This window comes from Giraffa tippelskirchi, chromosome 7 (genome assembly GCF_054371585.1).
Source record: "Giraffa tippelskirchi isolate mGirTip1 chromosome 7, T2T-mGirTip1v1.2.pri, whole genome shotgun sequence".
NCBI classification, from domain to species: Eukaryota; Metazoa; Chordata; class Mammalia; order Artiodactyla; family Giraffidae; genus Giraffa; species Giraffa tippelskirchi.
In genome coordinates, this window is record NC_137281.1 from 11,325,902 (window position 1) to 11,353,020 (window position 27,119).

A 27,119-nucleotide genomic window follows, 5' to 3' on the forward strand; every position below is an offset into this window, starting at 1 on the left:
TGAGTTTAAACCACTTGCCCCGTGAGGCCCAGAATAAAGTACTTCAATTCTCCCAGCCTCAGTTTCCTCATCTGTAAAATGGGAATAATAGAAATAATAATAGGGTGCTGTGATGATCCAATGAGTTCATATACATGAAGTGCTTGGCACACTGCCTACACAGCAGATTTCCTATCAGTGTTAACTATTATTGTTACTATCTTTCGGAATGATCTCTCAGGGGCTTCCTGGCTTGAGTGACAGTAAGCCTAATGGTAGACTATGGATTTTCCAGAGAACAGATATGGTGCTCACATTAACAACATGTGTAGACTCTGGGTACACTTGCCCCACTCAGCCTGTTTCCTGACTATAAAATGCAAATAGTAATTTCTCTGTAAGCTGCTGTAAAGATGAAACAAATTAATGTGCATAAAATGTTTATACTTTATATAGGCAGCTCCTGATATCCAAAAATCCTTTCTCACATAGCAGTTATTTTCCTGTTTTTGCCCAGAGAGGAAAGGGTCTGGCTGAGACCTTTAACCTCTGCCCTCCACCCATAGCAAGGTGGGGGGACCACACTTCCCGCTGTCTCTGGGCGGGCCTCTGACTCAGCTCAGGGCACCCCCTCCTCTTGTCCAGCTCCCCAGACCGGTTGGGGCCCTTCTAAAGTGCTCATTAGAGGGGAGAGGCCCCTACCTCCATTCCCCTCTTCCTCTCAGGATTCTCAGGGTCTGGGCATTAGGGAGGCGCTTTTACACAGGTGACCAAGGCGCCTGGCCCCCCGGGGGCAGGACTGGGGGCGCTGGAGGCAGAGCTGGGGGGTCGTCATGCCGGGTTTTCCTAGGGTGGGGCCGGTGGGGCCGGGATGGCCCGATACCGCAGCTGCGGGCGGGGCAAGCTGGTCACTCCCTCCTCCCTCGAGAGCTGTTGGACCTGTTGTCCCCCCCCTCCACTTCCGGGCTGCTGGGGAGGGGGACCGAGCAGCCTGTCTCTCCTCCCTCTTCCCCAGCCACCTGTCCAGTGGGCAGAAACTGCTGCGCCAGAGCGCAGAACGGAGCGCGCCGAAGCCTGAGCCGGTGAGGGGGCCGGGGCTGTGGGGGTCGCGGGGGCTAGAGTTCTGGAATCTTGCTCCCGAGGAGCCGAGGACTCAAGTCTCCAGGTTTGTCCAGAGAGAGGGAGACCAGGAGACCCGACTCTCCGATCCCTGGGTGAGGCGGCAGGGGCACGGCTCCCTTGCACAACGAGGTCAGAGCTGAGACTACGGGGCTCCAGAGAGGACAGGGCGGAACCCAACTCCTGAGTCCGCGAAGCAGATGGTGATGGGGTCGCTCTAAAGTGGTCCAAGGGGACAGTCTGGGACGGGTGGGAAAGTATAAGGCTCGACACCTAGATAGCAGGGAGACACCGGTAGGGGGCGTACTAGGACCCGGACTCAAATTCCGGTCCCGCCTCTTGGGGCGTGACGCCCCAGGAGCCACGAACCCCGCCCCTAGAAGCTCCAGGCCCCGCCTCTGGAATGTTCAGTCCCATCCTTTGAACTCTCAGGCCCCGCCTCTGGAGCGCTCTCCAGAGCTTTCGGGCGGGACGACCCGGCCCCCTGGGCCACGCCCCCAACGCCTCCGGACCCTCAGGCCCCGCCCACCCGACGGGAGTTCTCAGCGGCCATGGGGACGCGGAGCAGCCCGGACCTGGGGGCTTCGCCGGCGTCGGTCCCGGAGTGCGACACAGAGGTCCGATCTCAAGCGGCCGCCAAGCCCCGGGGGCACCCCAAAGACTCCCGCGGGCGGGAGGCGCCCGAGGCCCCGGCAGAGCTTCCAAGCGGCCAAGGAGCTGAGCAGCAGGCGAAGGAAGAGGAAGAAGTGGGAGAAGGCAGCAGCACCGAGAGCAGCCACGATGCGGTGAGGTACCCGGGGGGCGAGAGTCACGGGGTCGGGGGGACCCAGAGGAGCGGACCCAAGCGGGTGACAGAGACACAGAGTGACAGGTATAGAGAGACCAGATAGAGACCCAGAGACAGGGAAACTGGGAGACAAAGATCCAAAGGAGTCAAGGGACACTGCGAGACCAGAGACAAGAGACTCAGAGTTGAGGATAGACACAGACAGAAACCCAGAAGCAAAGATGCTCAGAGAAACAGAAAGACAGAGAAACCTTGAGACAGGGAGATACTCCGAGGGAGAAAGAAAAATAGCGATTCAGAGACAGAAGACATACTGAATCAGGAAGACGAAGCCCAGAGAAAAGGGAGAAAGACTCAGAGACCCTGGGAGAGAGAAAGAGATGCAGGACCTGCGAAGACGTGAGGCCAAGAGAATGGGAAACAGCATCCTTGAGTCGGCTCTGTGCCCCCTCCCCGGACTGTGAGCCCCTGAGCCACCTCCTGGGGCCGAGTGGTCATCGGACCTGCACCCTCCCCGCCTCGTATAAAAGAAGCTTGGTGGCTGAGGGTCGCTAACTCAGACTCCCACCCCCACCCCCCGCCCCAGGGACCTATTTAGTGACTGCAGGGGGCGAGTCCTCCCCAACTGACTAGCCCTCTCCAACCTCAGGCGGAGGCTACGTCTCCAGTTCAGACCCCGGCCACGCCCCCCGCACCCGCTCCGTCTGGAGAAGGGGTGCGAGGGGCGGCCCGGCGGCTTCGCGCGCAGCAGCTGGAGGCACTAACTCGCGTGGCTTTGATGGAACAGCGAGTGAAGGAGCTACAGCGTCAGAGGAAGGAATTGAGGATCGAGGTGAGGCTGCAGACCCCTTGGGAAGTCTGGCCCCAACTCGTGAGGAACCCCGTCAGGCCAGGCTCCCAGTCCTTTACAACCATGCGAGCCGACTCTCTGGCCTCTAGCTCCATACTCTCTCCGAATCCAGGAGTTTGAATTCCCAGGTCCTTCGCTCAGACCCAGGCGTCCGCGCGCCACCGCCCCTTCCGTACTCTCAGACCCAGGCCTCTGGGTCCCAGCTCTTGCCTTCTCTCTACAGATGGAAGTGGAGGTGGCCCTGCTGCGGGGTGAGCTGGCGGGGGAGCGAGTGGCCGCTCGGCGGGAAGAGGAGCAGCTTCGCGAGCTGCTAGGGCAGCAGGTGGACTCAGAAAAGGGCGGCCAGGAGCAGCGGGAACAGGTGTGTTTGCCCTGCTGGATCTTCATCGTCGGTTCTCTTCCTTGTTGGACAGACATTCCTGTGATGCTCCTGGGACCTGGGGCCGGGGTTACACCCCCGCTCCCCAAGCCATGATACTGGGGCTGGTGGTTAGGGGGCGGGCAGTGATGAGGACTTGTGCCTCTCTCTGTTTCCCTCCTCCCTCCCTGTCTATGACTTTGGGGCCTGACTCACAGGGGCGTGTTCCTTTGCCCCATCTCTCTTTGCTCTTTAAATGTCATTTTGTGAAAAATGTCAAACCAACAAAAAATAGACAGTTGCCATGTGGTGTACTCCCCAGTTCAGCCGGGATTAATCCTCCATTCCTGTTTCATGTCCTCCAGTTGGCTTCCCTATCCCTAGATTTGAAATCCAGTACCAGACATCATGTTGACAGTAAATACTTGAGTTCTTTAAGAACTCTTTTAAGAAAACATTACCCCTCTGTCATTATCACATCTGAAGAATTACTATCTCATCTCCAGTCAGTTTCCATGGGTCCCAGACTGTCTCAAAAACAACGGTTAACAATTGGCTGTTTGAATCGGGTTCCCCAAAGGCCAGGATATTGCAACTGGTTGCAATGCCTTGTGTATGTTCTTTCTCCTCTAATGGTCCCTGCCTACTGTTTTTCTCCCCATACTCTTTGTTGAAGAAACCAAGCCCTCTGTTCCATGGTCAGTATGTGACCAGTTGCACGCCGGGGGTGTCCTTTATCTTGTTTCGCTTCCTGGAAGCAGGTGGTTGATGAAATGTAGAAGATGGAGCAGATTCAGATGTGCTGTGGTGCTTCTTGGGCACTGGGCCAGGGGGACGTTGTCTCTGATTCTCCAGACCCCAGTGAGGTCACTCTGATCCCTTCCTAATAGTTATTTACCTAAAGGCTTTAACATCCATTGGTGGTCATTGCTTGACCGGAGAGTGCTGTAGGTTGGAAAATGGTAACTTTGTAATTCTATCAGTCTCTCTCTTTGCCCTTATCTTATATATTGGAATTTCCTGGGGTTGGATCCTGGGTCTTCAGTTACTTCAAAGAGCCTGTATTTCTCCCAGCTCTGATTTTTCTCTCAAAATCTAGACCTATGTGTCCCGATTTCTAGGACATTGGTTCCTAGATGCTCCTTCTTCCCCTAGGACCTGGGTTTCCAGACCCCAGCCCCTCCTCCCTCAGACCCAGGGGTCCAGGTCCCCAACCCCTCCTGCCTTAGATCCAGGAGTCTGGCCCCTTCTCATTCACCATATCCAGTGCTGACCTCAGCAACTCCCTTTTCCACACCATCCCTGTCTCACTGTCCCTTTGGTCACCAGGCCAGAGTCCTGAGCCTTGCTCTGTATGCCTCTTTATCTCTCAACCCAAGCCCGTCAGTCACCATGTCCTGTTCTTTGTGCTCCCTGAATCTCTCTTGCTAGTCTATCTCCTTTATGTCTGCCCTGCCTAGACCTCGGGCAATGTCACATTCTTTTTTTAGAAAAAATTTCATTATTTATTAATTTTTGGTTGGACTCGGTCTTCGTTGCTGTGTGCAGGCTCTTTCTCTAATTGCGGTGAGCGGGGGCTATGCTCTGGTTGCAGAGCTGGGGCTTCTCTTTGCTGTGGCTTCTCTTGTTGCGTCACTTGGGCTCTAGAGTTCAGGCTTCAGTGGTTGGCCTGCGGCATGTGGGATCTTCCCGGACCAGGGATCGAACCCATGTCCCCTGCGTTGGCAGGCGGATTCTTAACCACTGGACCACCAGGGAAGTCTAAGGAGGACTCAGCAAGGAGCTGGTCTCAACCCTTCGAACCTATCTCCCAAAGGGATGATTCCACACCCAGATCCTACTCCAGCCTTTCAATCTTTCCATGACTCCCCACTGCCCCCGGATAAGGGTTCCTCATCCTGGTGGGCCAAACCACACCTGAGCTCCATCTTGTCTGCCTTTCCACTGTCATCTCTCACCTGTGTTCCCCATCTCTTCCCTCCATCCCACCTTCTTTCTTCTTGACCACAGTCTGCCCCCTACACTTCCTTTACTTTTCTTTTCTCTTTTATTAAGTATTTATTTTTATTTATTTATTTGGCTCTGCTGAGTCTTAGTTGGGGCATGTGGGATTGTCGATCTTCATTGTGACATGCGGAACCTTTTAGTTGTGGCATGCAAACTCTTGGGCTTCCCTAGTGGCTCAAGTGGTAAAGAATCTGCCTGCAATAAAGGAGCTACAGGAGACACTGGTTTGATCCCTGGGTCGAGAAGATCTCCTGGAGAAGGAAATGGCAACCTACTCCAATATTCTTACCTGGGAAATCCCATGGACAGAGGAGCCTGGCGGGCTAGAGTCCATGAGGTTGCAAAGAGTCGGACACAACAAGCAATTTAGCACACAGCACACCTGGGAACTCTTCCTTGTGGCATGTGGGATCTAGTTCCCTGAGCAGGAATCGAACCTGGGCCCCCTGCATTGGGAGCATGGAGTCTTAGCCACTGGACCACCGGGGAAATCCCTCCTGTACTGTTCAACTTCCATTCATTTGTGCCATGCTGTTTCATCAGTCCAGAATGCCCTTCCAGCCCTCTCTAGCTCCCCAGGTCTAAATGCTCCCTGGGTTTTGTGGCTCATCTTAAAATCTCCACAATCAGGGAGGCTAGGTTTACCTTGGTAGAAATTACCCTAGTAGAAATCCCCCTATTCTAGGTTCCCACAGAATCTGTGTTTCACTGCCCTGATTGTCCCAGGCTATAACTGGCTGTGTCCCCTGTGGGAGTACAGGGCCCAGGTCCGACCCCCTTTTGGGTCCCCAGTATTAATCACCTAGTCTGGATATGTTTTGCATTCATTCCCTCATTTGTTTCTTTTTTAAAAGTTTATTGAAGAATAGTTGATCTACAATGTTGTGTTAACTTCTGCTGTACAGCAAAGTGATTCAGATATATATAGATATATAGATATAGATATAGATATATTTTTTTTGCCATGTTGCTTAGCATGTGGGATCTTAGTTCCCTGACCAGGGATCTAACCTATGCCCTCTGCAATGGAAGTATACTGTCTTAACCACTGGACCAAGGGGAAGACCCCTCATATTCTTTTCCATTATAATTTATCACAGGATATTGAATACAGTTCCCTGTGCTATACAGTAGGACCTTGTTGTTGATCTATTCCCTATATAATAGTTTGCATCTGCTAATCTCAAACTCCCAATCTGTCCCTCCCCCACCCTACCCCAGGCAACCACAAGTCTGTTCTCTATGACTGTGAGTTTGTTTGTTACGTAGATTAGTTAATTTGTGTCAAATTTTAGATGCCAAATATGATTATTATTCTACAGTATTTATCTTTCTCCTTCTGACTTAGTTCACTTGGTATGCTAATCTCTAATTCCATACATGTTGCTGCAAATGACATTATTTCATTCTTTTTCATGGCTGAGTAATATTCCATTATATATGTGTACCACATCTTATCCATTCATCTGTCCCCGCCTTCATTTCTTAAAAAGCTGTTTACTTGGTCTGCTCTGGGTGGGCCTGTACAGCATGAACCAGAGATACAGGGTCCCTGCCCTCATGGAGCCAACACCCCAGACTTGGAGGGGGGGACACCCCAGGGGAGGAGGAGCTTGAGATCTGGCTGCCCTGGCCCCGGCTGGCCTCTTTTTCCCTCCCTGTGCTCAGTCTAAGGCTAAGAGCCTGGTTGCTATTGGTGCAGGAACAGAGGCGGCTGAGCCAGGAGCGGGATCGTGTGGAGGGTCTTCGCCAAAGACTCCAAGAGGCCCAGGAGCAGCTCGACTCGCAGCCCGAAGACCAGCATGAGCGGCTTCTGCAGGGAATGCAGGAGGTAAGGGGACCCGGTATCCAGACCACTCAGGACCCAGCCACCCGGGCCCTCAGTCCCCTCCTCCCCCACCCACCTAGGAGCTCAGGCCCCAACCCCCTAACCCGTAGGACTCCGGAGTCTAGATCCTCAGCCCCTCCTCCCTCCTTGCCCAGAAGTCGTGGCTCCAGCCCAGGACTAAGGGTCCAGGCCTCCAGTCCTTTTGTGTTGCCTCCACAGATGAGGGAACAGCTGGACGTGGCCCAGCGTGCCTACGAGGACCTGGAGTTCCAGCAGCTGGAGCGCGAGAGCCGGCGGGAGGAAGAAGATCGGGACAGCCCTGGGGCTGGGGCGCTAGACCCCAAGGTCCAGGAACTCCAGGCCAGTGTGGCGCAGCACAGGGTGAGTCGGGCTGGGCTCGCCCTGCCTCCCTCGCCATTGCCCTCCGTCCCTTCTCTGTCCTGGCGTCCTCCCTGTGTCATGTTCTTCAAAACAGCCATGATGGTCGCTGATGTTTATTGAGCATTGACCATGGGCCAGGCACGATCCTAAACATTTCATGAGTATGAAGTCATCGAATCCTTACAACAGTCCTTGGAGACAAGTCTTCACATCTTTTTCCCCATTTTCTAAATGAAGAAACTCAAGGTCAAGGTGCTCAAGTTATCTTTTCCAAGGTCACTTAGTTCCCAAAGGACAGAACTGGGATCTGAACCCGCTAGGTCTTCACCACTACACTCCCCATGTCTCAGCCCTCATCTCAAATGATGCTCACACCAGTCCTTTCTGGGACCTTCACTTTCAAGGGTCTGAAAAGTCCTGCTGGAAAAAGCCACAAGTCTGACTGTATTTTGGAGAAGGAAATGGTAACCCACTCCAGTACTCTTGCCTGGAGAATTCCATGGACAGAGGACCTGGCGGGCTACAGTCCATGAGATCACAGAGTCGGACATAAATGTGTGACTAACTTTCAACTTTTGCCTGTATTTAATACAAAGTTTCCCAGAGTTTCAGATTAGAAAGTTCTGATAGGCATCTCCTTTCCCCACCTGTATTTCTGGACATTTCCCTGCCACTCTTTTCCCACTCCTGTCTCACAGACTCTGTTTCTGTTCTCTCTCTGTCTTGGCTCTTCTATTCTGTATCTTCTCCGGTTTGTCTCTTGTCTTTCCCTTTCTCTCTGCTTTTTTTTTTTTAATATTTATTATTTAGTTGGCTATGCCGGGTCTTGGTGGGGGCATGCAGGATCTTCGATCTTTATTGAAGCATGTAAGATCTTTCTAGCTCTGGCATGTGGGATCTAGTTCCCTGACCAAGGATCAAACTCGGGCCCCCTGCATTGCAAATCGAGCGTCTTAGCCATTCTACCACCAGGAAAGTCCCTCTCTCTCTCTCTCTTCTTGGCAATGTCGACTTTCTCTGGGTCTCCGTCTTCCTCAGCCTCTGGATATGGGAACCTCCACCCCTCCAGCTCACCCCAGGTCTCTTCTGGGCCCTCAAAGGGGAGAAGGGCACTAGCAAAGGTTAATTCTGAGTCCCCCATGCCCTCCCAGGCTTCCAGATCCCAGGGTCTCTGTTATGGGGTGGAGCAAACCCCAGGCTCTCAAGGAGGGCCTGGTTCTGTACCAGCCTGGGACCCGGGGGCAGCTGAGTAACCCGGGCTCTGGCGGGTGCCCCGCAGCGCCGGATCCAGGTCTTGGAGGAGCAGCTCAAGTCGCTGGGGGAGCAGATGGCTGCTGAGAGCCGGGGGCTGAGCCGGAAGAAGGAGGAGGCCCTTCAGGCTCTGACGCAGGTCAGTTCACCGCAGACACCTGTCTTACATCCCCACTTCCTGCTGGGGCATACCCTCGCCTCGTCTGCACCCCACATGTTCCCTGAGGTGTAGGAATTGCTCATGTCTTGCCCTCCCCAGGAACGAAGCCGACTGCTCGAGCTTAACTGCCTTCAGGGAACCCCTGGCAGGGACTTCTCTGAACCCAACCAGGCCCTCACCAAGGTATGGAGATTTCATGTGCCTTTCAGCCCCCTCCTCCCTCAGACCCAGGAATCTAGGCCCCCCCCACCTCCATTCTCCCTTGGGATCCACCATTCTCAACCCCTAATCCCTTTTATCCCTGGGCCTCAGGAGTGCAGACCTCCAGTACCTCCTCCCCAGAGAACCAGTAGTCTCTGCCCACAAGTCTTCCCTCCCCGAGACCGCATTCCCGCTCTCTTGGGACCTGGAGCCTTTCCTTTTCCATCCAAGAAATGGGCTGGCTCTGGAGGCCTGGGCCAGAGCATCCTTGCAGTGGCCCTCCACCCCACCCCTTCTCCTGCAGCTCCTCTTCACCCAGAAGACAGACCGCCAGTTGCTGGTTCTCCAGGATCCCACTGCCCACACGGCCGCCGCCACCTCTTCCTGCCTCTTCTCTGTTCACAGCTCCCTCCAGGTGCCCCTCCAAATACCTCATCACCCGGGGTCACCGTGGCTTTCTCTGCTGTGTGCCTGGGGGAGAGAGGGAGGGAGAGGGGAGGCTGATCAAGCCGTATTTTTAACTTTCACCAAGCTCCAGCTTTATTATTCTTTTTCTTTCTTCTGCCTAACATCCTACCTCTCGTCCCCTGGAGAAAAGGGACCAGGTCCACCCAGGTGTAAATTTTTTTAACTTAGTTTTAAAAAGATTTATTTGTTTATTAATATTTGGCTGTGCTGAGTCTTCGTGGTGGCACTCGGGCTTTCCTCTAGTTGCGGCGAGCGGGGGCTACCCTTCATTTTAGTGCCTGGGCTTCTCATCGCGGTGGCTTCTCTTGTTGCAGACCACGGGCTCTAGGGTGCATGGGCTTCGGTAGTTGTGGCACGTGGGCTTAGCTGCTCCTCGGCATGTGGGATCTTCCCGGACCAGGGAACGAACATGTGTCTCCTGCATTGGCGGGTGGATTCTTAACCACTAGATCACCAGGGAGGCCCCCAGGATGTAAATTTTAAAAGCCACCCAACAGAGTATATTGATAAGCAGTCCTCCTCTCCCCAGCCCAATGAGCCCTGGCCCTCCGCCTCAGAACTGGGCAGCTATTTGTTTCTTTTTCTTTTTTAGTATTTGTATTTATTTATTTGACTACACCTGGTCTTAGTTGCAGCATGTGAGATCTTGTTCCCCAACCAGGGATCAAACCCGGGGCCCCCTGCATTGGGAGCGCCGAGGCTTAGCCAGTGGACCACCAGGGAGGTCCTGGTAGCTACTTGTTTCTTTCTTCCAGATTTTCTGAAAAATGGGGGTTCCAACTTATGAATGGGTTAAAACATTTATTGAATATGTTGCTACCTACTTTAAATGAAATAGAGTAGACAGTGGCAGAGTGCTGTGCCTGGAGGTAGGGCTGAATATTCAATGAAAGCTGTTTTGTTTCAATTGTATGGCTGTGGGGTCAGCGCTTAGAAAGGGTGAGCGCTTGTTCTATCATGTAAATTTTTCTTTTCAAAAACAAATGTATTAGCTACTAGTTGGCTTTTTTTTCTAGCTCAAGACTGGTGGAGATTTTTTCTTTTGGTACATTTAGGGGTGCCTCTTCCTTTTCAATGGCTATGTAATAATGATATGAACAGTAACAATCATAAAGGCAGCTAAAATTTGTTAAGCCTTTTTTTTTTTTTTTTTGTGGAGTCTTTATAGTGTGCCAAGCACTGTTTTATTTTATTTTATGAATTAAAAAAAATTTTTTTTTCTTTTGGCTGTGCTGGATCTTCCTTGTGGCCCACAGGCTCAGTAGTTGCTGGGTGTGGGCTTAGTTGCCCCAAGGCTGTGGGATCTTAGTTCCCCCTGTCCCCTGCATTGGAAGGTGGATTCTTTTTTTTTTTTGGAAGGTGGAGTCTTAACCACTGGACCACCTGGGAAGTCCCCAGGCAGTTTTAAATGTTTATGTGGATTCACTCATTTAGTCGTTGCAACAACTCTACAAGCTGGGTTCTTCTTATCATTTTATAGGGAAGAAACTGAGGCAGCTGAGGTTTCTTAATCAGCTAGTATATGGCAAGGCTGGGATTTGAACTCAGCACTCTGCTTTCAGAGCCCACAGTCTGAACCACTCTGAGCTTCTGTGCACACACAATTCTGTGTGGGCGCCTGGAGCTCCTCTCTCTGAGGATGGCAGATGGAGTTTTGTGCAGTTTAAGCAATGATGTTATGAAGATCCATGTCTGTCTGTCTTTGTACCCACAATAATAACATAATATTGTTGCTGTTGTTAGTTGCTCAGTCGTATCCAACCCTTTGTGACCCATGGACTGTAGCCTGCCAGGCTCCTCTGTCCATGGGATTTCCCAGGCAAGAATACTGGAGTGGGTTGCCATTTACTTCTCCAGGAGATCTTCCCAATCCAGGGATTGAACAATCTTGGGCCTCCTGCATTGCAGGCAGATTCTTTACTATCTGAGCCACCAGAGAAACTCAAAAGTTAATAAATTAATTATATTGTAGATTGTAATATTTACTTGTTGATTATATTATCTTATATGCAACATATTTTAATAGTAACAATATAATATTAATATATTATTAACTATTGCTAAAATAGTAATTGATATTAATATTTAAGAGCTTAATGTAGGCCAGGGTCTGCTCAAAGACATCTTATCACTTTGAACCACACGGAATTGCTATTATTTGAGGGTGAAAGTCGGTCAGTTGTTTCCAATTCTTTTCGACCCCATGGACTGTAGCCCACCAGGCTCCTCTGTCCATGGAATTCTCCAGGCAAGGATACTGGAGTGGGTTACCATTCCCTTCTCCAGGGGATCTTCCTGACCCAGGGATCAAACCCCAGTCTCCCACACTTCAGGCAGGTTCTTTACCATCTGTGTCACCAGGGAAGCCCATTTGAAGGTGAGAAACAGTCAAATACTGACAGTTTGACATGCTTCAACTTAATATATTTTATATTAAAATTGTATGTTTCATGAATATATAATTCAATAATATATGTTATATATGTATGAAATTGTATATGCACCTAATATAAAATTTTATTTTTTGGTCAGAAGGAACTGTAGCAGTGGGTCCTATTATTGTCCAGGTAAAGGGTTAGCAAAGCTTTTGTAACTTTCTAGCTGGAAGCCTGATAAAGGTGGATTGTCATCTCTGTTGCCAGGCAACGCGCCTTAGGGTAAATATGACCCTTGTAAGTAAACTGCATATCTGTAAAGACTTGGTGGGAAGCCCGGTCCATTCCTATGGAGTCCTTACCTGAGTTAGTGGCTTCTGTGGACGTGGAGCCTCTAAGGCCAGGTGGACCCTGTATCCACCGGCATGGATCCCACACCCACCTTGCATGTGGGTGTCACCAAGTGTCTGGCCTTGGACACTGGTGGCCGTGCCAGGCACTCTTCTGTGTGTTTCGCGTGAGGTCAGTGTATGAATCTTTGCATCAGCTACGGCAGGGCGGTGGGACCTTGCTCACTTTACAGAGGGGGAGTTGCCCTGAGAAGAGACATGACTTGCCAAAGTCACACCCAACTAAGCGGCAGAGCTCTGTGTGAACCAAAGCTGCCTGAATCCTAAGCCTGTGCCTTTCAGAGACAAGGGTTTCTCAAGGAAACTTCAGAACCCAGATGGGCACCTGGTTAACATGAGCTCATAGGCAGGGACGAGGGACCTCAGGGATGACGAAGAGCTTGTGTGTGCGTGCTTGCTAAGGTCGCTTCAGTTGTGTCCGACTTTGTTCAACCCTATGAACTGTAGCCCACCAGGCTCCTCAGTCCATGGGATTCTCCAGGCAGAAATACTGGAGTGGGTTGCTATAGCCTCCTCCAGGGGATCAAACCTGCATCTCCTGAGTCTCCTACATTGCAGGTGATTCTTTAACCACTGAGCCACTGGGGGAATCCCCACAAAGAGCACAGGGAGTGTTTGTTTACTCAGCCAGAGAAACAGTATACAAGCAGATAAACTGCAGGGATTAACAAATCACTCCTCCTTGCCCCTGCCCCTCTCCCCCTCCAAGTCCTATTAAATCCTTCTCAAATTCCACCGCTTCTTTACAGGATCATGTGATGCCTAAGAGTACTGACTCTGCTCGAATTCCAGTATCTGTTGTGCCATTTCCTAGCTGGCAGACCTGAGATACGGCTCTGTGCCTCAGTTTACTTAGCTGCAAAATGGGAATAACAACAGCATTCATTGGCTAATGCATTAAAGTACTTGGTGTGATGCCTGGCACATAGCAGGTGCTTAGTAAATGTGGGCACCTGTTACTCTGGTTATATAATGATTGATATTATTATACTTTTTAATGAAGGAAGACCAGCTTTTTTAAAAAAAAAATTATTTTTGGCTGCATCAGGCTAGTTAGTTGAAAGCTTCTCTCTAGTTGTGGCTTAAGAGCTTAGTTGCCCCGCAGCATGTGGGATCTTAGCTCTCCAACCAGGGATCGAATCCATGTCCCCCGTATTGGAAGGTAGATTCTTAACCACTGGACCACCAGGGCGATCCTTGATTGGTATTGTTATAATTATTATAATTCTTATTCCACCCACTGCCACCCTCATTTCTGGTTTCTGTGACCTTCTACCAGCCTCCTCACTGATTTTCTCCACCTTAGTTTTCGGCTCCAAACAACAGCCAGAGTGATCTTCATCCCTCCTACTTCAGCCCTTCCCCCCAAAAGCCTTCCATGGTTCCCCGAGGCTCCTTGGTGTGGCCCACAAGTCCTTGTGTGGTCTGACACCTGCCCACCTCTCACCATCCCCCTCCCTGTACTGACTCTGTTCAGCTGCAGGGTCACTGACCCCCCAGCACGCCACATTTGTTCCTGCCTCAGGGCCTTTGCACTTGCTGATCCTGCCACCTGGAACACCCTTCACCTCAGTCAACCCTGGCCAACTCTCATCCTTTGGGTCTCAGGGTCAGTGTCCAGAAGGCTGTTCCTGGTCTTCCAGTTGCAGGTGATCCTTTTTTATATTACCCTTTTATAACACTCTTTTGTAACACTCTTCACTCACAGCAATGTCAGATGATATGCATCTTGTATGATGACTCATTCAGTTCCTTGGGGCTTCCCAGGTGGTGCAGTGGTAAAGAATCTGCCTGCCAGTGCAGGAGATGCAAGAGACTTGGGTTCAACTCCTGGGTTGGGAAGATCCCCTGGAGTAGGAAATGGCAACCCACTCCAATATTCTTGCCTGGAAAATTCCACAGACAGAGGAGCCTGGCAGGCTACAGTCCATGGAGTTGCAAAGAGTCTGACACGACTGAACACACACACATATATATACACGTCACTCACTTCCTACAGCGTCAGCTCCATGCAGACAGGACTTGGATCTCTCTCGCCAGTGTGTGTTAGTAGCCTGCTAGGCTCCTCTGTCCATGGAATTCTCCCAGGTAAGAATATTGGAGTGGGTTGCCATTCCCTTCTCCAGGGAACCTTCCCAACCCAGGGATGGAACTCTGGTCTCCTGCATTGGCAGGCAGATTCTTTATAGTCTGAGCCACCAGGGAAGACCGAGTCTCTCTCACCTACATGCTTCCTCAGTCCAACGATCTGAGTTCTCTTACCTGGGAAGTGCTGGGAATATCAGTTGAGGGAAGGGAAAAGTGAAGAGCCACAGGAACTTGGGGCTCATTTTCATCTTTTTGAAGTGGTTTGACCCTTTCTTGACTCCCAGGGCTTCTAAAAGCTTAAATGGGTCTGTGGTGTGCCACAGACACTCTTAGGCAAAGACTGAGCACTTGATAAATACTGGTTATTATTTTCATTTTTTTTTAAAATCTTTTGAACGAAGCTGCGTGGCATGTAGAATCTTATTCTCAAACCAGGGATTAACGCTGCACCCGCTGTAGTGGAAGTGCCGAGTCTTAACCACTAGACCACCAGGGGAGTCCCATGGTTTTGTGTTTGTGTGTGTGTGTGTGTGTGTGTGTGTGTGTGTGTGTGTCTGTGTGCTCAGCTGTGCCCGACTCTTTGCGACCCCATGGACTGTAGCCCGCCACGCTCCTCTGTTCATAGAATTTTCCAGGTAAGAATACTGGAATAGGTTGCCCTTTGCTACTCCAGGCGGTCTTCTGGACTCAGGGATCAAACCCACGTCTCCTGCATTAACAGGCAGATTCTTAACCACTGAGCCACCTGGGAAGCCCAGTAGTCCCATGCTTACTATTTTAAAAAACGTTTAAAAATAATACAGACATAGAGAATCACATCGAGCACACGCACAGATTAATGATTGTTAATGGGAACACTCGGGTGACGGCCCCAGATGTCAGGTCACGACGTACCCCAGCTCAATGGTGACCCCTATCGGTCTCCCGGAGAATAACCACTAGCCTGACGTTTATCCTAGTCTTCTTACATTGAAAGTTCCATCAGTTCAGTGCCTATCGCTAAACGCTATAGTTGTTTAACTTTTTGTGTGTGTGGCTATGGGCTTCCCTGGTGGCTCAGACGGTAAAGAATCCGCCTGCAGTGCGGGAGACCTGGGTCCGATACCTGGGTTGAGAAAATCCCCTGAAGGAGGGCATGGAAACCCACTCCGGTATTCTTGCCTGGAGAAGCCCCACGGACAGAAGAGCCTGGCGGGCTACAGTCCATGGGGTCTCAACGAGTCGAATAAGACTGAGCGACTAAGCACAGTGCATCTCTTTCAAATCTCCTAGAATCCACAGACTCCCATTTCTTTTCTTGTCCCTCTTGAAATTTGTTTGGTGAAGAAACCAGGTGGTTGCTCTGTAGAGTTTCACAGGCAAGGTTTGCTGATTGCATCTGTGGGAGTGAACACCACCTGGCTCTGCCTCTTTATTTCCTGTAAAGCTGGATGCGGGGGGCTGAGCAGTTGAACAACTGGCATTTTGGCAACTCATCCTGGGAGCATGTGTCTCTTTTTTTGTGGCATCCATTGATTGATTCCCTGGAGGTCATGAGTGGGAAAATTCCATCTGTCATTACTTCTTCATTTATTTTTATTTTTTTTAATTTAGATAAAAAAATCTTAAAAACAAACAAACAAACAATTATTATTTTTTGGCTGCCCGCTCAGCATGTGGGATCTTAGTTCCCTGACCAGAGATGGAACCTGCACCCCCTGTATTGGAAGTGCAGAGTTTTGACCACTGGATTGCCAGGGAAGTCCTCCTTCTTTGTTTATTGATTGACAATTTTTTCTAAAGAGGGACTTGCCTTTATTGATTATTTGGTTACCCAGGGATATGGTTTATGTAGGAAAATAAAGTTCTTGACGATTTCATTTCATTCACCTACCTTCAAAATAAAGAGTTGGTTCTTTTGGTGACCAATTCAATTTTTCTTTTAGTATTAACTCATGAATTACATATATTTGATGAGTAAAGATCTTTAGCAGTGAGCATACATATTGTGGGCTTCCCTGATTGCTCCTTGGTAAAGAATCTGCCCGCAGTGTTGGAGATGCAGGAGACTTGGGTTTGATCCCTGGGCCAGGAGGAGGGCCTGGCAACTCATTCTAGTATTCTTGCCTGGAGAATCTCATGGGCAGAGGAGCTGGTGGCCACAGACCATGAGATTGCAAAAGAGTCTTATTCGACTGAAGCAACTTGGCATGCACGGTATGTGTCGGTGCTCAAATTATACAACTTGTTTATTCTTATTATTTTTTGTTATCCAAGCAGAGTTTTTGCTGTTTTTTTTTTTTTTTAAGAAATGATTTCAGTTTTCTTTCTTTGTTACTCTCAAATAAGTTTATTTTCATTTGGGGGGTAGTTTTTTACTATTTTATTTTGAAATGATTAAAGATTTACAGGAAAATTGCAGGAAGAGTAGAAAGAATTCCTGTATACCTGTCACCCAGATTCTGTGACTAACATTTTACAACATTTAGCATTTGCTTTATCATTCTCTGTCTGTACACACACACCCACACGCACACACACAGCTTATTCTTCTTTTCTGAAGCATGATTCCCCTTTACCCCTAAATGCTTCTACTTTTTATTATCTGAGGTCAAGGCCATTCCCATACACAACCACAGTACACCGATCACATTCAGGAAGCTAACATTGAGACAATATTATTCAAGTCCACAAATGTTATTCATATATTTTTTTAATTATTTAATTTTGGCTGTGCTGGTCTTCATTGCTGCTCTTGGTTTTCCCTAGTTGTGGTGAGTAGGGTTGCTCTGGGGTTGCAGTCTTCTCATTGTAGTGGCTTCTCTTGTGGCAGAGCACGGGCTCTAGGGCGCATGGGCTTCAGCAGTTGTGGCAGGAGGGCTCGGTAGTTGTAGCTCCTGGGCTCTAGATCTCAATAATTGTGGCACACAGGCTTAGTTGCTCCCTGGCATGTGGGGTCTTCCTGGACCAGGGATGGAACCCATGTCTCCTGCATTATTAGCAGGCGGATTCTTTACCACTGAGCCACCAGGGAAGCCCTTGTTATTCATATTTTTGTCAGTTGTCCCACAAATGATTTTTGTTAACAAAAGTTAAAAAAAAAATTTTTTTCTGGTCCAGGAACACAGGTTGCACTTGGTTGTCATGTTTATTTTATTGTTTTTAAAAAGAATATTCCTCTTGTTCTGAGTTCAAAGGGAGGATACTCAGAGAAAAAATCTTTCTTGCCACTGTTTCCATCCACTCAATTCACCTCCCAGGGGTAGCCAGGGTTACCAGTGTCTCCTGTCTTCCCAGAGATACACTGTTTTTTTTTTTAAGTATTTATTTTTACTTATTTACATATTTGGGCTTCCCTGATAACTCAGTTGGTAAAGAATCTGCCTGCAATGCAGGAGACCCTGGTTCAATTCCTGGATCAGGAAGACCCGCTGGAGAAGGGATAGGCTACCCACTCCAGTATTCTTGGGCTTCCCTGGTGGCTCAGCTGGTAAAGAATCTGCCTGCAATGTGGGTTCGATCCCTGGGTTGGGAAGATCCCCTGGAGAAGGGAAAGGCTACCCACTCTGGTATTATGGCCTGGAGAATTCAATGGACTGTATAGTCCATGGGGTGGCAAAGAGTTGGACACGACTGAGCGACTTTCATTGTACATTGGATATTTACTTATTTGGCTGTGCTGATCTTATTGCTGCACTCGGGGTCTAGTTCCTTGACCAGGGATGGAACCCGGGCCCCCTCCATTGGGAGGTCAGAGTCTTAGCCACTGGACCACCAAGGAAGTCCCAATACTCTGTACTGAAACGGTCAGGCATGTATACACTCTCCCCCTCTTTTTATGTGTAGGTGGTATCCTCTTTGCACTCTCTGTACTTGCTTTTACCTTGAACATTCTTTTCTAGCTGATATAAACAGCATCCTTTGCCTTTTATCTGCTTTGGGATTTTCCTCCATGTGGATGATCTCAGGTTTATCGAGCCTGTCTCCTTTTGATGGGCACTTAGGTGATCTCCTAAGTGGTCTCCTAGGTGATCTCTTCCTTACTTAGGTAAGGAATCTGCCTGCAATGCAGGAGATGCAAGAGACTCGGGTTTGACCTCTGGATAGGGAAGATACCCTGGAGAAGGGAATGGCTACACACTCCAGGATTCTTGCTTGGATAATCCCATGGACAGAGGAGCCTGAGTGACTAACTAACTAGGTGGTCTCCAGGCATCTGTGGGAATCAACCTTGAACTCAGGTCATTTTGCACATGTCTGAGTGTACCCACAAGATACAGTCCTAGAAGTGGAGTTGGGGCTCAAAAGTTTTATACATTTGTCATTTTGATTTTATTTCCTTTCTTTTTTTTAATTTATTTTATTTTTCTTTTTTCCCATTTTTATTTTTTAAAAAGAGCCAAACGGACCTCCATAAAGTTTGTTCCAATAAAACAGCCCTCAGCTTTGTGGGAGATCATCTGGGTTTCCCACAGCTTCACCAATACAGTGGGCTTTACAAAAAAAAAAAGTTTTATGTAGATCTATAATTCACCTACCCTACAATTCACCCATTAAAAGTGTTTTTCAGTGGTTTTCAGTGTAGTCATAGAGTTTTGCAAACATTACCATCAGCAGTTTTAGAGAATATTTGGGAGGAAATGATCACCCACTCCAGTGTTCTCGCCTGGAGAGAATCCCCATGGACAGAGGAGCCTGGCGGGCAACAGTCCATGAGGTCACAAAGAGTTGGATACGACTGAAGTGACTTAGCACCACACACAAAGAAACCCTGTACCCTTTAGCCATCACCCTTCAATTCCCCTCTCCTCCCAGCCCCTGGCAACCACTGTCTCTCTGGATTTGCCCATTCTGAGCAGTATACTGTGTGGTCCCTTGTGACTACTGCATTCACTCAGCACTGTGTTTACAGTGGCTTTCTGATCCGTGCCAATGAGATGGTGGTTTCTTTTTTTTAAAAAAAAGTATTTATTTATTTGGCTATGCCGGGTCACTCGCGGATCTTCGATCATCACTGGGGGCATGCAGGATCTTTAGTTGCCACCTGCAAACTCTTAGTTGCAGCATGTGGGACCTAGTTCCCTGACCAGGGATCGAACCCAGGCCCCTTGCGTGGGGAGCTCGTAGTCTTCACCCTTGGACCACCCAGGAAGTCTCAGGAAGGTGGTTTTCCTTGGCGGTTCTCCGACCTAATGGTGGAGACTGAGCATCTTTTCCTGTGTGCCTGGGCTTTGTGTGTTTTCAGGGCTCCATTGGCCTCCAGAGGACTGGAAGCCTGTCCCGGAAGAGGGGGGAGAGAGCCAGTCAGAGAGGATGCCCCCGGCCTCTGTCACTCCATTGTACTGGTGAGTACCAACTTCACCCCACGTACCCTCTTCGCCCATCACCACCCTCCCTGTGCACAGGATGGAGAAACTTGGATGCCTCTGTTGGGGGAGAGAGGGAGAGGCTTAGACCAGGAAGCATCCCAGCCCCTTCTCCCCCCAGGATCCCTGGAGGCCTCGGCCCTCCCGCCTGAAACTGGCGACTCCGGGAGACACCCTCTCTATCAGCTGCTGAACTGCGGCCCCAGGAATAGGTGAGACGTCAGGGAGAAGGTGGGGAGATGGAGGGAAGGGTCTGGGCTCCTCTCACCAGCCCCGTCTCTGTTCCCTGCTCCCAGCTGCAGGGCCCTCTACCCAGACATCGCCCGAATGGAGCAGCTCCTGCAGCAGGCCGTGGCAGAGAGGGAGCGGCTGCTCCAGGCCAGGGTGAGACCCAGCCCCTCCTCCCTCAGACCCAGGAGTCTAGACCCCAGCCCCTCCAGCCTCAGACCCAGGAGTCCAGATTGCCAGCCTCTCCTTCCTCAGACCAGGAGTCCAGGCCCCTAACCCCTCCTCCTTCAGGACCCAGGAACGCAGTACATTTCCCCCACTTCTTATTGGTTTGCAGTCTCGCTGACACTTTCTTTCTGCACCCACAGGAAGGGACAAGAAGAAGCAAGGAAGGTTCCTCAGGCCCCCCTGTACCTGCCATCATGGTGAGTCTCGCCCTTGCCTCCACTTCCCCTGGCCTCCGCCCTTTGACATCTCACCCTCTCCTGTCCTCCAAAAAGTGTCCTGGGCTTGGCAAGGACCAAGCCTCTAAAGACCTAGTTTCTGTTCCCATCAGGGTCATCTGAATCCATGGTATGTGACATCCTCAATTCTCTGTGCCTCAGTTTCCTCTTCTGTAAGCGGGTGCTGGTATGAGGGTGACCACAGACTGGGACTTGTAAATAGTATTTAAAATTTTGTTTTATTTGTTTGGTTCTTAAAAAACAAACCAAAAAACCCTCACCTTTTTACTTAAGAAATATTCACGCATATTATTCAAAGTTTGACTAGATTAATAACCCTCCATGTGCCCACCATGCAGCTCATGACCATTGTTTAGTCAGTCAGTCCTGTCTGGCTCTTTCATGACCCCATGGACTGTAGCCCGCCAGGCTTCTCCATCCATGGGATTCTCCAGGCAAGAATACTGGAGTGGGTTGCCATTTCCTTCTCCAGGGGATCTTCCCGACCCAGGGATTGGACCTGCGACTCTTGCATTGGCAGGCAGTTTCTTTACCACCGAGCCACCAGGGAAGCCCTCCATGTCGCTCCAGTGATTATCAATATTGAATCTTATTTTACTTACTGACTTTGTTGTACTGGACCCACACCTACTTCCCACTCTGCAGTAGAATATTTTAAACCCAATTCCACATATTTTATCATCCCCTCCATATATCACTATATACCTACTATATATATATATATAACGTTAAGTTCCACTGTCATAGCTTATGAAATTATTATGAAATTTATTACTAATTCTGTAACATTCTAATACATGGTCCATGTTAATATTTAGTGAGTCACTTCCTCTCTAGAAGCCTCAGTTTCCTCCTCTGTGAAATGGGGACAGTAATAGGTTGTTTTGGAGAGGCAGTGAGGTGATCACTTAGCACAGTGCTGGCCACAGAGCAGACCTTCAGTACATGGTGGTCACTTAGTGTTACTGTGTGGAGTTGGCAGGATGACCCAGCAGGTGCCCTTTTAACCACCCCTTCCCCTCCTGTGCATTCCCCAGCTCCTCCCCCCACCCCCTCCTCCTCACTCTCCCTTGTCTCCATGCAATTCGTCTCACCTCTACTTTTCATCCTTTCTCGCTTCGGCCTTCAATGTTTTCAGCCCTCAATACTCAGAGTGGTCCATGGACCAGCAGCATCAGCATCCCTGAACTTCATTCCCCTCCAGACCCCCACCCTGGAATGACTGAATCCCAGTCTGCATTTTAACAAAATCCCTAATTGTCTCCAAATTGTTTCCAAAATATATTTTGATAGTTGGTTATTCAAATCTGGATCCAAACAAAGCACACACAGTGCCTTTAGTAAAAATGTCTTAAATCTCTGAGATTGAGTCCTCCCTCCCTGCTTTTAAAAAAAAAAAAAGCCATTTATTGGGGGGAAATGTCATTTATCTTGCGGAATTTCTCACATTCTGAATTTAGCTGACAGCTCCTCATTAAGCTTTTATTTCTACCTATACTAAGAATATGAATACATACTTTTTTGTTACAACATACACTTTATTTATTTATTTTTTTGGCCTCCCCGTGTGGCATGTGGGATTTTAGTTCCCCAACCAGGGATCGAACCCGTGCCCCCTGCAGAGGGAGTGCAGAGTGCCAGCCACTGGACCACCAGGGAAGCCCCTACAGCAAACACTTTAGAATCTGGGGAAGTGAAGTTCTCCTCACCTGGAGGTGCAAGTGTTTTCTGTCTTGGAGGAGACTACAAATCTGTGTTTATACGCATCCACGTACACTGATCAAACTGCATTTGGTGAATTTATGTTCCTCACAAACACGTACACCGTTCCCAACCCGTTCCTGGTCCTCTCAAACGTTAGGCCTTTCCTTATTCATCCAGTATTCATGGAGTGATTTATGGTGGCCTTCCCAAGTGGCTCAGTGGTAAGGAATCGGCCTGTCAATGCAGAAGATGCAGGAGATTTGGGTTCCATCACTGGGTGGGGAAGATCCCCTGGAGGAGGGCATGGCAACCCACTGCAGCATTCTTGCCTGGAGAATCCCACGGACAGAGGAGCCTGTCGGGCTACAGTCCTTGAGGTCGCAAGGAGTCAGACGTGACTGAGTGACTGAGCGGGCACTGTGTGGTAGACCCTGGGCGACAGCAGAGTGACAATCCCCGCCTTTTGGAAGCTGGCATTTAGCAGTGGAGAGAGACAGAAAGCAACATCAATAAGTAAAATAAGTAGCATGTCAGGTGCTGATAAGAGCCGGGAATAAAATAAAGCAGGAAGGCTGGTGGAGCCTTCCGGGTTGTCAGGCATAAGCTCTGACTCATTAAAAATGAAACACTCCTGCTGTGTAGCACCATCATTTATTAACCAGTCCCCTGCTGACTGCATTGTCCCCCATCCCCACCCCCTCACACCTCAAGCTGCCTTCTCGTGTCCATGAGCAAGCGTGTCTCTGGGGTTCACGCCTGGGGGTGGAGTCACTAGGTGACAGCAGCGAGCTCATCCATGAAGCAGCCCCGTGAGGCTGGTGCTTGGATAACCGCTGAGTTGCAGTAGAGAGAAACCGAGACTCGGAGAGGGGAAGGCGTTCCCTGGAGGTGACACGGGTGGGCAGTGGGGGAGTTGCCAGTCCCAAGCCCATCCCTGCTCTCCTCGCCTGGAGCCCGGCTCCACCCATGTCCTACCTGGGCGACCTTGGTGAGTCATTTCCTCTTTAAGATCCTCAGTTTCCTCCTCTGTGAAATGGGGACAATAATGGGTTGTTTTGGAGAAGCAGTGAGGTGATCACTTGGCACAGTGCTGGCCACAGAGCAGACCTTTAATACATGGTGATCACTTAGTGTTACTGTGTGGAGTTGGCAGAATGACCCAGAGGGTGCCCTTTTAACCACCCCTTCCACTCCTGTGCATTCCCCAGCTCCCCGCCTCCCGCCTTCTCCTCACTCTCCCTTGTCTCCTTGCAATTCGTCTCACCTCTATTTCTCATCTTTTCTTGCTTTGGCCTTACTTCAGTGTTTTCAACCCTCAATACTCATAGAGTGATCCATGGACCAAGAGCATCGGTATCCCTGAACTTCATTCCCCTCCAGACCCCCACCCTGGAATGACTGAATCCCAGTCTGCATTTTAACAAAATCCCTTGGGGTCTGCTTGCATGCTTGAGTCTGAGGCCTAAGTGTGACCATGGGGATCATATACCATTCTTTGCAGGAAGCATTCGGGAAGAATAGGTTTGATCAGGCTAGACCTTGTAACAGTAGACACTTTGATTGCCTTCATTCTGCTCCACTTTATGGCCACCTGAGATGATCACTCTGCTTGGGGAGTCCTGGCTCGTCAGCTGTGGCTGTGTGACTTGGGCCTGTAACTTAGCTCTCTGAATCTTGGTTTCCACATCTGTAAAATGGGGACAATGACGTACCTACCTCCTGAGGAGAAGGAGGGCAAAGAGGTTATAAGGTGGTTTTTTTTTAGCACAGATAATAATCACCAATTTCATCACAGCAAGAATGCTATCTACAACAACAATAATAATGAAATCAGCGCTGCTTATTATTAATCACTCACTGTTTTACAGATACAGTAGATGAGGGCTTACTGGGGTTTATCACTTCCCTAACACATCTCTGATGTTTCAAGGTGAGCGCTAAGGTCAGGAAGGCCTGGCTTCGCATCCCTGCTCTGCCACTTAGAAGCTCCATGTGACCTCAGGTGGATTATTTCTCTCTGTACCTCAGTGTGCTCATCTGCAGAATGGGACTCATAGTAGCCTTGACCCAAGAGTGGCCATGGGGAGTTGAGGAATGGATGCTGGTAAAGCCCTGGGCAGTGTGTCAGTCAATCGGAGTAGCTGTCAGAAATCCCATCTTAATCGTCATTGCCAAAGTTAAAGGCTGTGCTGGTCCTTACACTTGAGCTACTCCGACGGGCTCCCCTTGCGGGTCCAGGCTGCAGACTTCCCTCCCAGCTCTTGACCCTGTGACGTCACAGCCCCCTTCTCTTCCCTCCCCAGGCCCCGCCCGCACCCCCAACCAGCCCTGCTGGCCCTCGGGTCTTGGATCTCCGGCAGCACCTGGAGCGCTGGGGCCACAATCCGGAAAACTGCCCGCACTTACGGGTCTCCGGGGGCTGCTGCCGCGGACCCCTGGTGAAGATGGGTGGCCGTATCAAAACATGGAGGAAGCGATGGTTCTGCTTTGACCGCCAGGCCCGCCGCCTGGCCTACTACGCGGGTAAGCCCAGTCCCGCTGCCTTAGGTGCCTGGGCCCCCAGGACTGTGAAAGAGACCACTCCAGACCTTCACCCCAGAGACTAGCAGCCCCACCCCCAGGTCTCTTCTCTCTTAGGTCCATGTATGTGTCTGGACCCCCCAGTCGCTTCCTCCTTTAGCGACCCAGCCCTCATTGGGTATCACTTGTGTACCACTCTAGCTCTCCAGACCCCAGTTTCCCCATGCCCAGGAGGAGCATTATCAGTGCCCAGCCCCCAGATCTAGGGTTCCAAGCCTCTCCTCCTTCCTCTCTAGGGTAATCGATGATTCTGAACCTCTCCTTGAGTCTCTGCCATTCTCAGGGGCCAAGGGACTTGGGGACCTAGGATTCCAGCTCCCCAGGCCCCACCTCCCAGCCTTATCCAGTCACCACACCAGTCTCCCATCGACATTCGCTCACCTCCTAACCACAGCGCTTTAGGGATCTTCAGATTCTACCAGCATGCTCCTCATCCCAACCCCAGTCTCCGGACTTGGGCTCAGAGACTCCTCTCCCCCTTGGGACCCTCCCCCCCAACCCCAACCCATCTCTCACTGGCTGTTTCTCCCTCACCCCTCTCCATCAGACAAGGAAGAGACCAAGCTCAAAGGTGTCATCTACTTCCAGGCCATCGAGGAAGTCTACTACGACCACTTACGCTGTGCCTTCAAGGTGAAGCCCCTGTTTGGCGCTGACCTGCCCTCATGGTCGGAGCCCCGCTGGTCAAATCTTAGCTTATCCCCTGGGGAAGGGCCACCCACAGTCCCTATTGTCAGGGTACTCCATCCAGCACAGGAAACCAAACAGGTCATTTCACTGCAGGGACTGAAAATTAAGAGCTCAGTCTCTGGCTCTCAGCCACAGTTATTTTTCTTGGAACAAAAGTTTGAGAGCAGAAATTTGGCAAACTCACATGCCAAGTCAAGAATGAATGACTGAATTAGGCAAGGTGAGGACTGAGGCCGCCTGGGAGCATCGAAAGGAGAGGATCATTTCTTAGCATCTTCTGACAATTGCCAAATGGGAATGGGTCCTGTGGTGTCATATCAGATTTATTTTTCCCCAGAGAATTCTGGAATCGGAACGTTTATAAAAGCTCAGTGCCAGAAACTGATACAATGTTTAGAAAGCTCTGGAGAGTAACTGTGGTTTTTTAGAGCTTCGGTTGGAATCCCAGCTGTGGGATATCAGAAATGTGACTTCCATTCTCCAGCCTCAGTGTTTTCACCTGCAGAATGGGCACTCTTCAACCCATGTCTCCAGAGTTGAGGTTAAAGACAGATAATGGACATAAAGGGTTTGCTTAATTTGGGGTTGGCAAGTAGGTACTCAGTAAATAGGTTGTAGACTAAATTTTTCCCAGTTAAAAACCAGGGAGCCCTAGATTTGGAAGAGAGGAAATTTGAATGCTTGTATTTCTAATATATGGACTTCCTAGGGGTCTCAGTAGGGTTTCCCTGGTGGCTCAGGTGGTAAAGAATCGGCCTGCAATGCAGGAGACCTGGGTTTGATCCATGGGTCGGGAAGATCCCCTGGAGGAGGGCATGGCCACCCACTCTAGTATTCTTGCCTGGAGAATCCCCATGGACAGAGGAGCCTGGCAGGCTACAGTTCATGGCTCGCAAAGAGTTGGACACCACTTAGCGACTAAGCCCAGCACAGGGGGCTCAGTGGTAAAGGATCCACCTGCAGTGCAGGAGACGCAGGAGACACAAGTTCCGATTCCTGGGTCGGGAAGACCCCCTGGAGGAGGAAATGGCAACCCACTCCAGTATTCTTGCTTGGGAAATCCCTAGACAGAGGAGCCGGGCCTGGCAGGCTACAGTCCTTGGGATCACAGAAGGGTCGGACGTGACTTAGCGACTGAACAACAACAATTTCTAATATAGGAGAAGGTAGAGCTGGGGGATTGGGACATAGGTCCTTCCTTTAAATTCCTCTTGCTCCCATAATTCTCAGCGCCTTCCTGTGTTAATTCATTTAACCCTCATAACCCAACAAAGTAGGTAGCATCATTTAGGAGGACAGATCCGCACACATTCAGGGAGTTTAAATTATTTGCCCAACTCTACACAGCCTATAAATAGCAAGGCTGGAATTTGAACTAGGGTGGTCATATCTGTTCTCTTAACCACCTCCACTCCACTACTTATTCCAGAGCCCTAACCCTCGCCTAACGTTCTGTGTCAAAACCTACGAACGCCTTTTCTACATGGTGGCTCCCAGCCCGGAGGCGGTGCGCATTTGGATGGACGTCATCGTTACAGCGGCTGATGAGAACCACGCCCCCTGATTCACCACACCCTCTGGGGGGACGTCTCAGTGAAGCTCCGCCCCCACTCGCTGCCGGGAAGCCTGGGCCCGCCTCTTCGTAACTCTCCAGGGAGTTTTGTGGGGTTGATGGCTCAGCCGGTCTGAGCCTCGATTTTTCCCGACTTTTCCGGGCTGTAGTTGCCTTCTCTGGACAGGAAGCCAGCTCCTCGGGCTCTGCCCCGGGCTGGAGGAAGATTGCGGGGGTGGGAAGAAACTATTTATTGTTGCTCCTGTGATACTGAATTAAACATGGAAGAAAACA

The 27,119-nt window shown here is 50.0% G+C and overlaps 1 protein-coding gene across 5 annotated transcripts; it reads left to right on the forward strand.

Annotated features, from left to right (window-relative positions):
• Positions 1–1,625: 1,625 nt before the first annotated feature.
• Positions 1,626–27,119, forward strand: PHLDB3 (pleckstrin homology like domain family B member 3). Of its 5 annotated transcripts, none has more exons than XM_081516025.1 (15): positions 1,626–1,883; positions 2,535–2,717; positions 2,959–3,096; positions 6,803–6,931; positions 7,148–7,313; positions 8,560–8,699; positions 8,820–8,903; positions 9,226–9,336; positions 19,487–19,586; positions 19,729–19,819; positions 19,904–19,991; positions 20,204–20,260; positions 24,307–24,526; positions 25,131–25,216; positions 26,703–27,119. In XM_081516025.1, the coding sequence occupies exons 1-15, from the start codon at positions 1,650–1,652 to the stop codon at positions 26,835–26,837; spliced, it is 1,962 nt and encodes a 653-aa protein (XP_081372151.1). In that variant the 5' UTR covers positions 1,626–1,649; the 3' UTR covers positions 26,838–27,119. The 5 variants fall into 5 exon arrangements, with proteins under 5 accessions (XP_081372151.1, XP_081372152.1, XP_081372153.1 ...); XM_081516026.1 differs by having other exon boundaries at positions 7,148–7,309; positions 8,589–8,699; XM_081516027.1 differs by having other exon boundaries at positions 7,148–7,309; positions 8,589–8,699; positions 19,910–19,991.

Excerpts from the sequence above, each read along its gene's own strand:
- PHLDB3 (XM_081516025.1), top strand. The coding sequence starts at position 1,650 with ATGGGGACGCGGAGCAGCCCGGACCTGGGGGCTTCGCCGGCGTCGGTC. Across the intron at positions 6,932-7,147 it reads TTCTGCAGGGAATGCAGGAG|ATGAGGGAACAGCTGGACGT; the intron begins GTAAGGGGACCC and ends TTGCCTCCACAG. Across the intron at positions 24,527-25,130 it reads CCGCCTGGCCTACTACGCGG|ACAAGGAAGAGACCAAGCTC; the intron begins GTAAGCCCAGTC and ends CCTCTCCATCAG.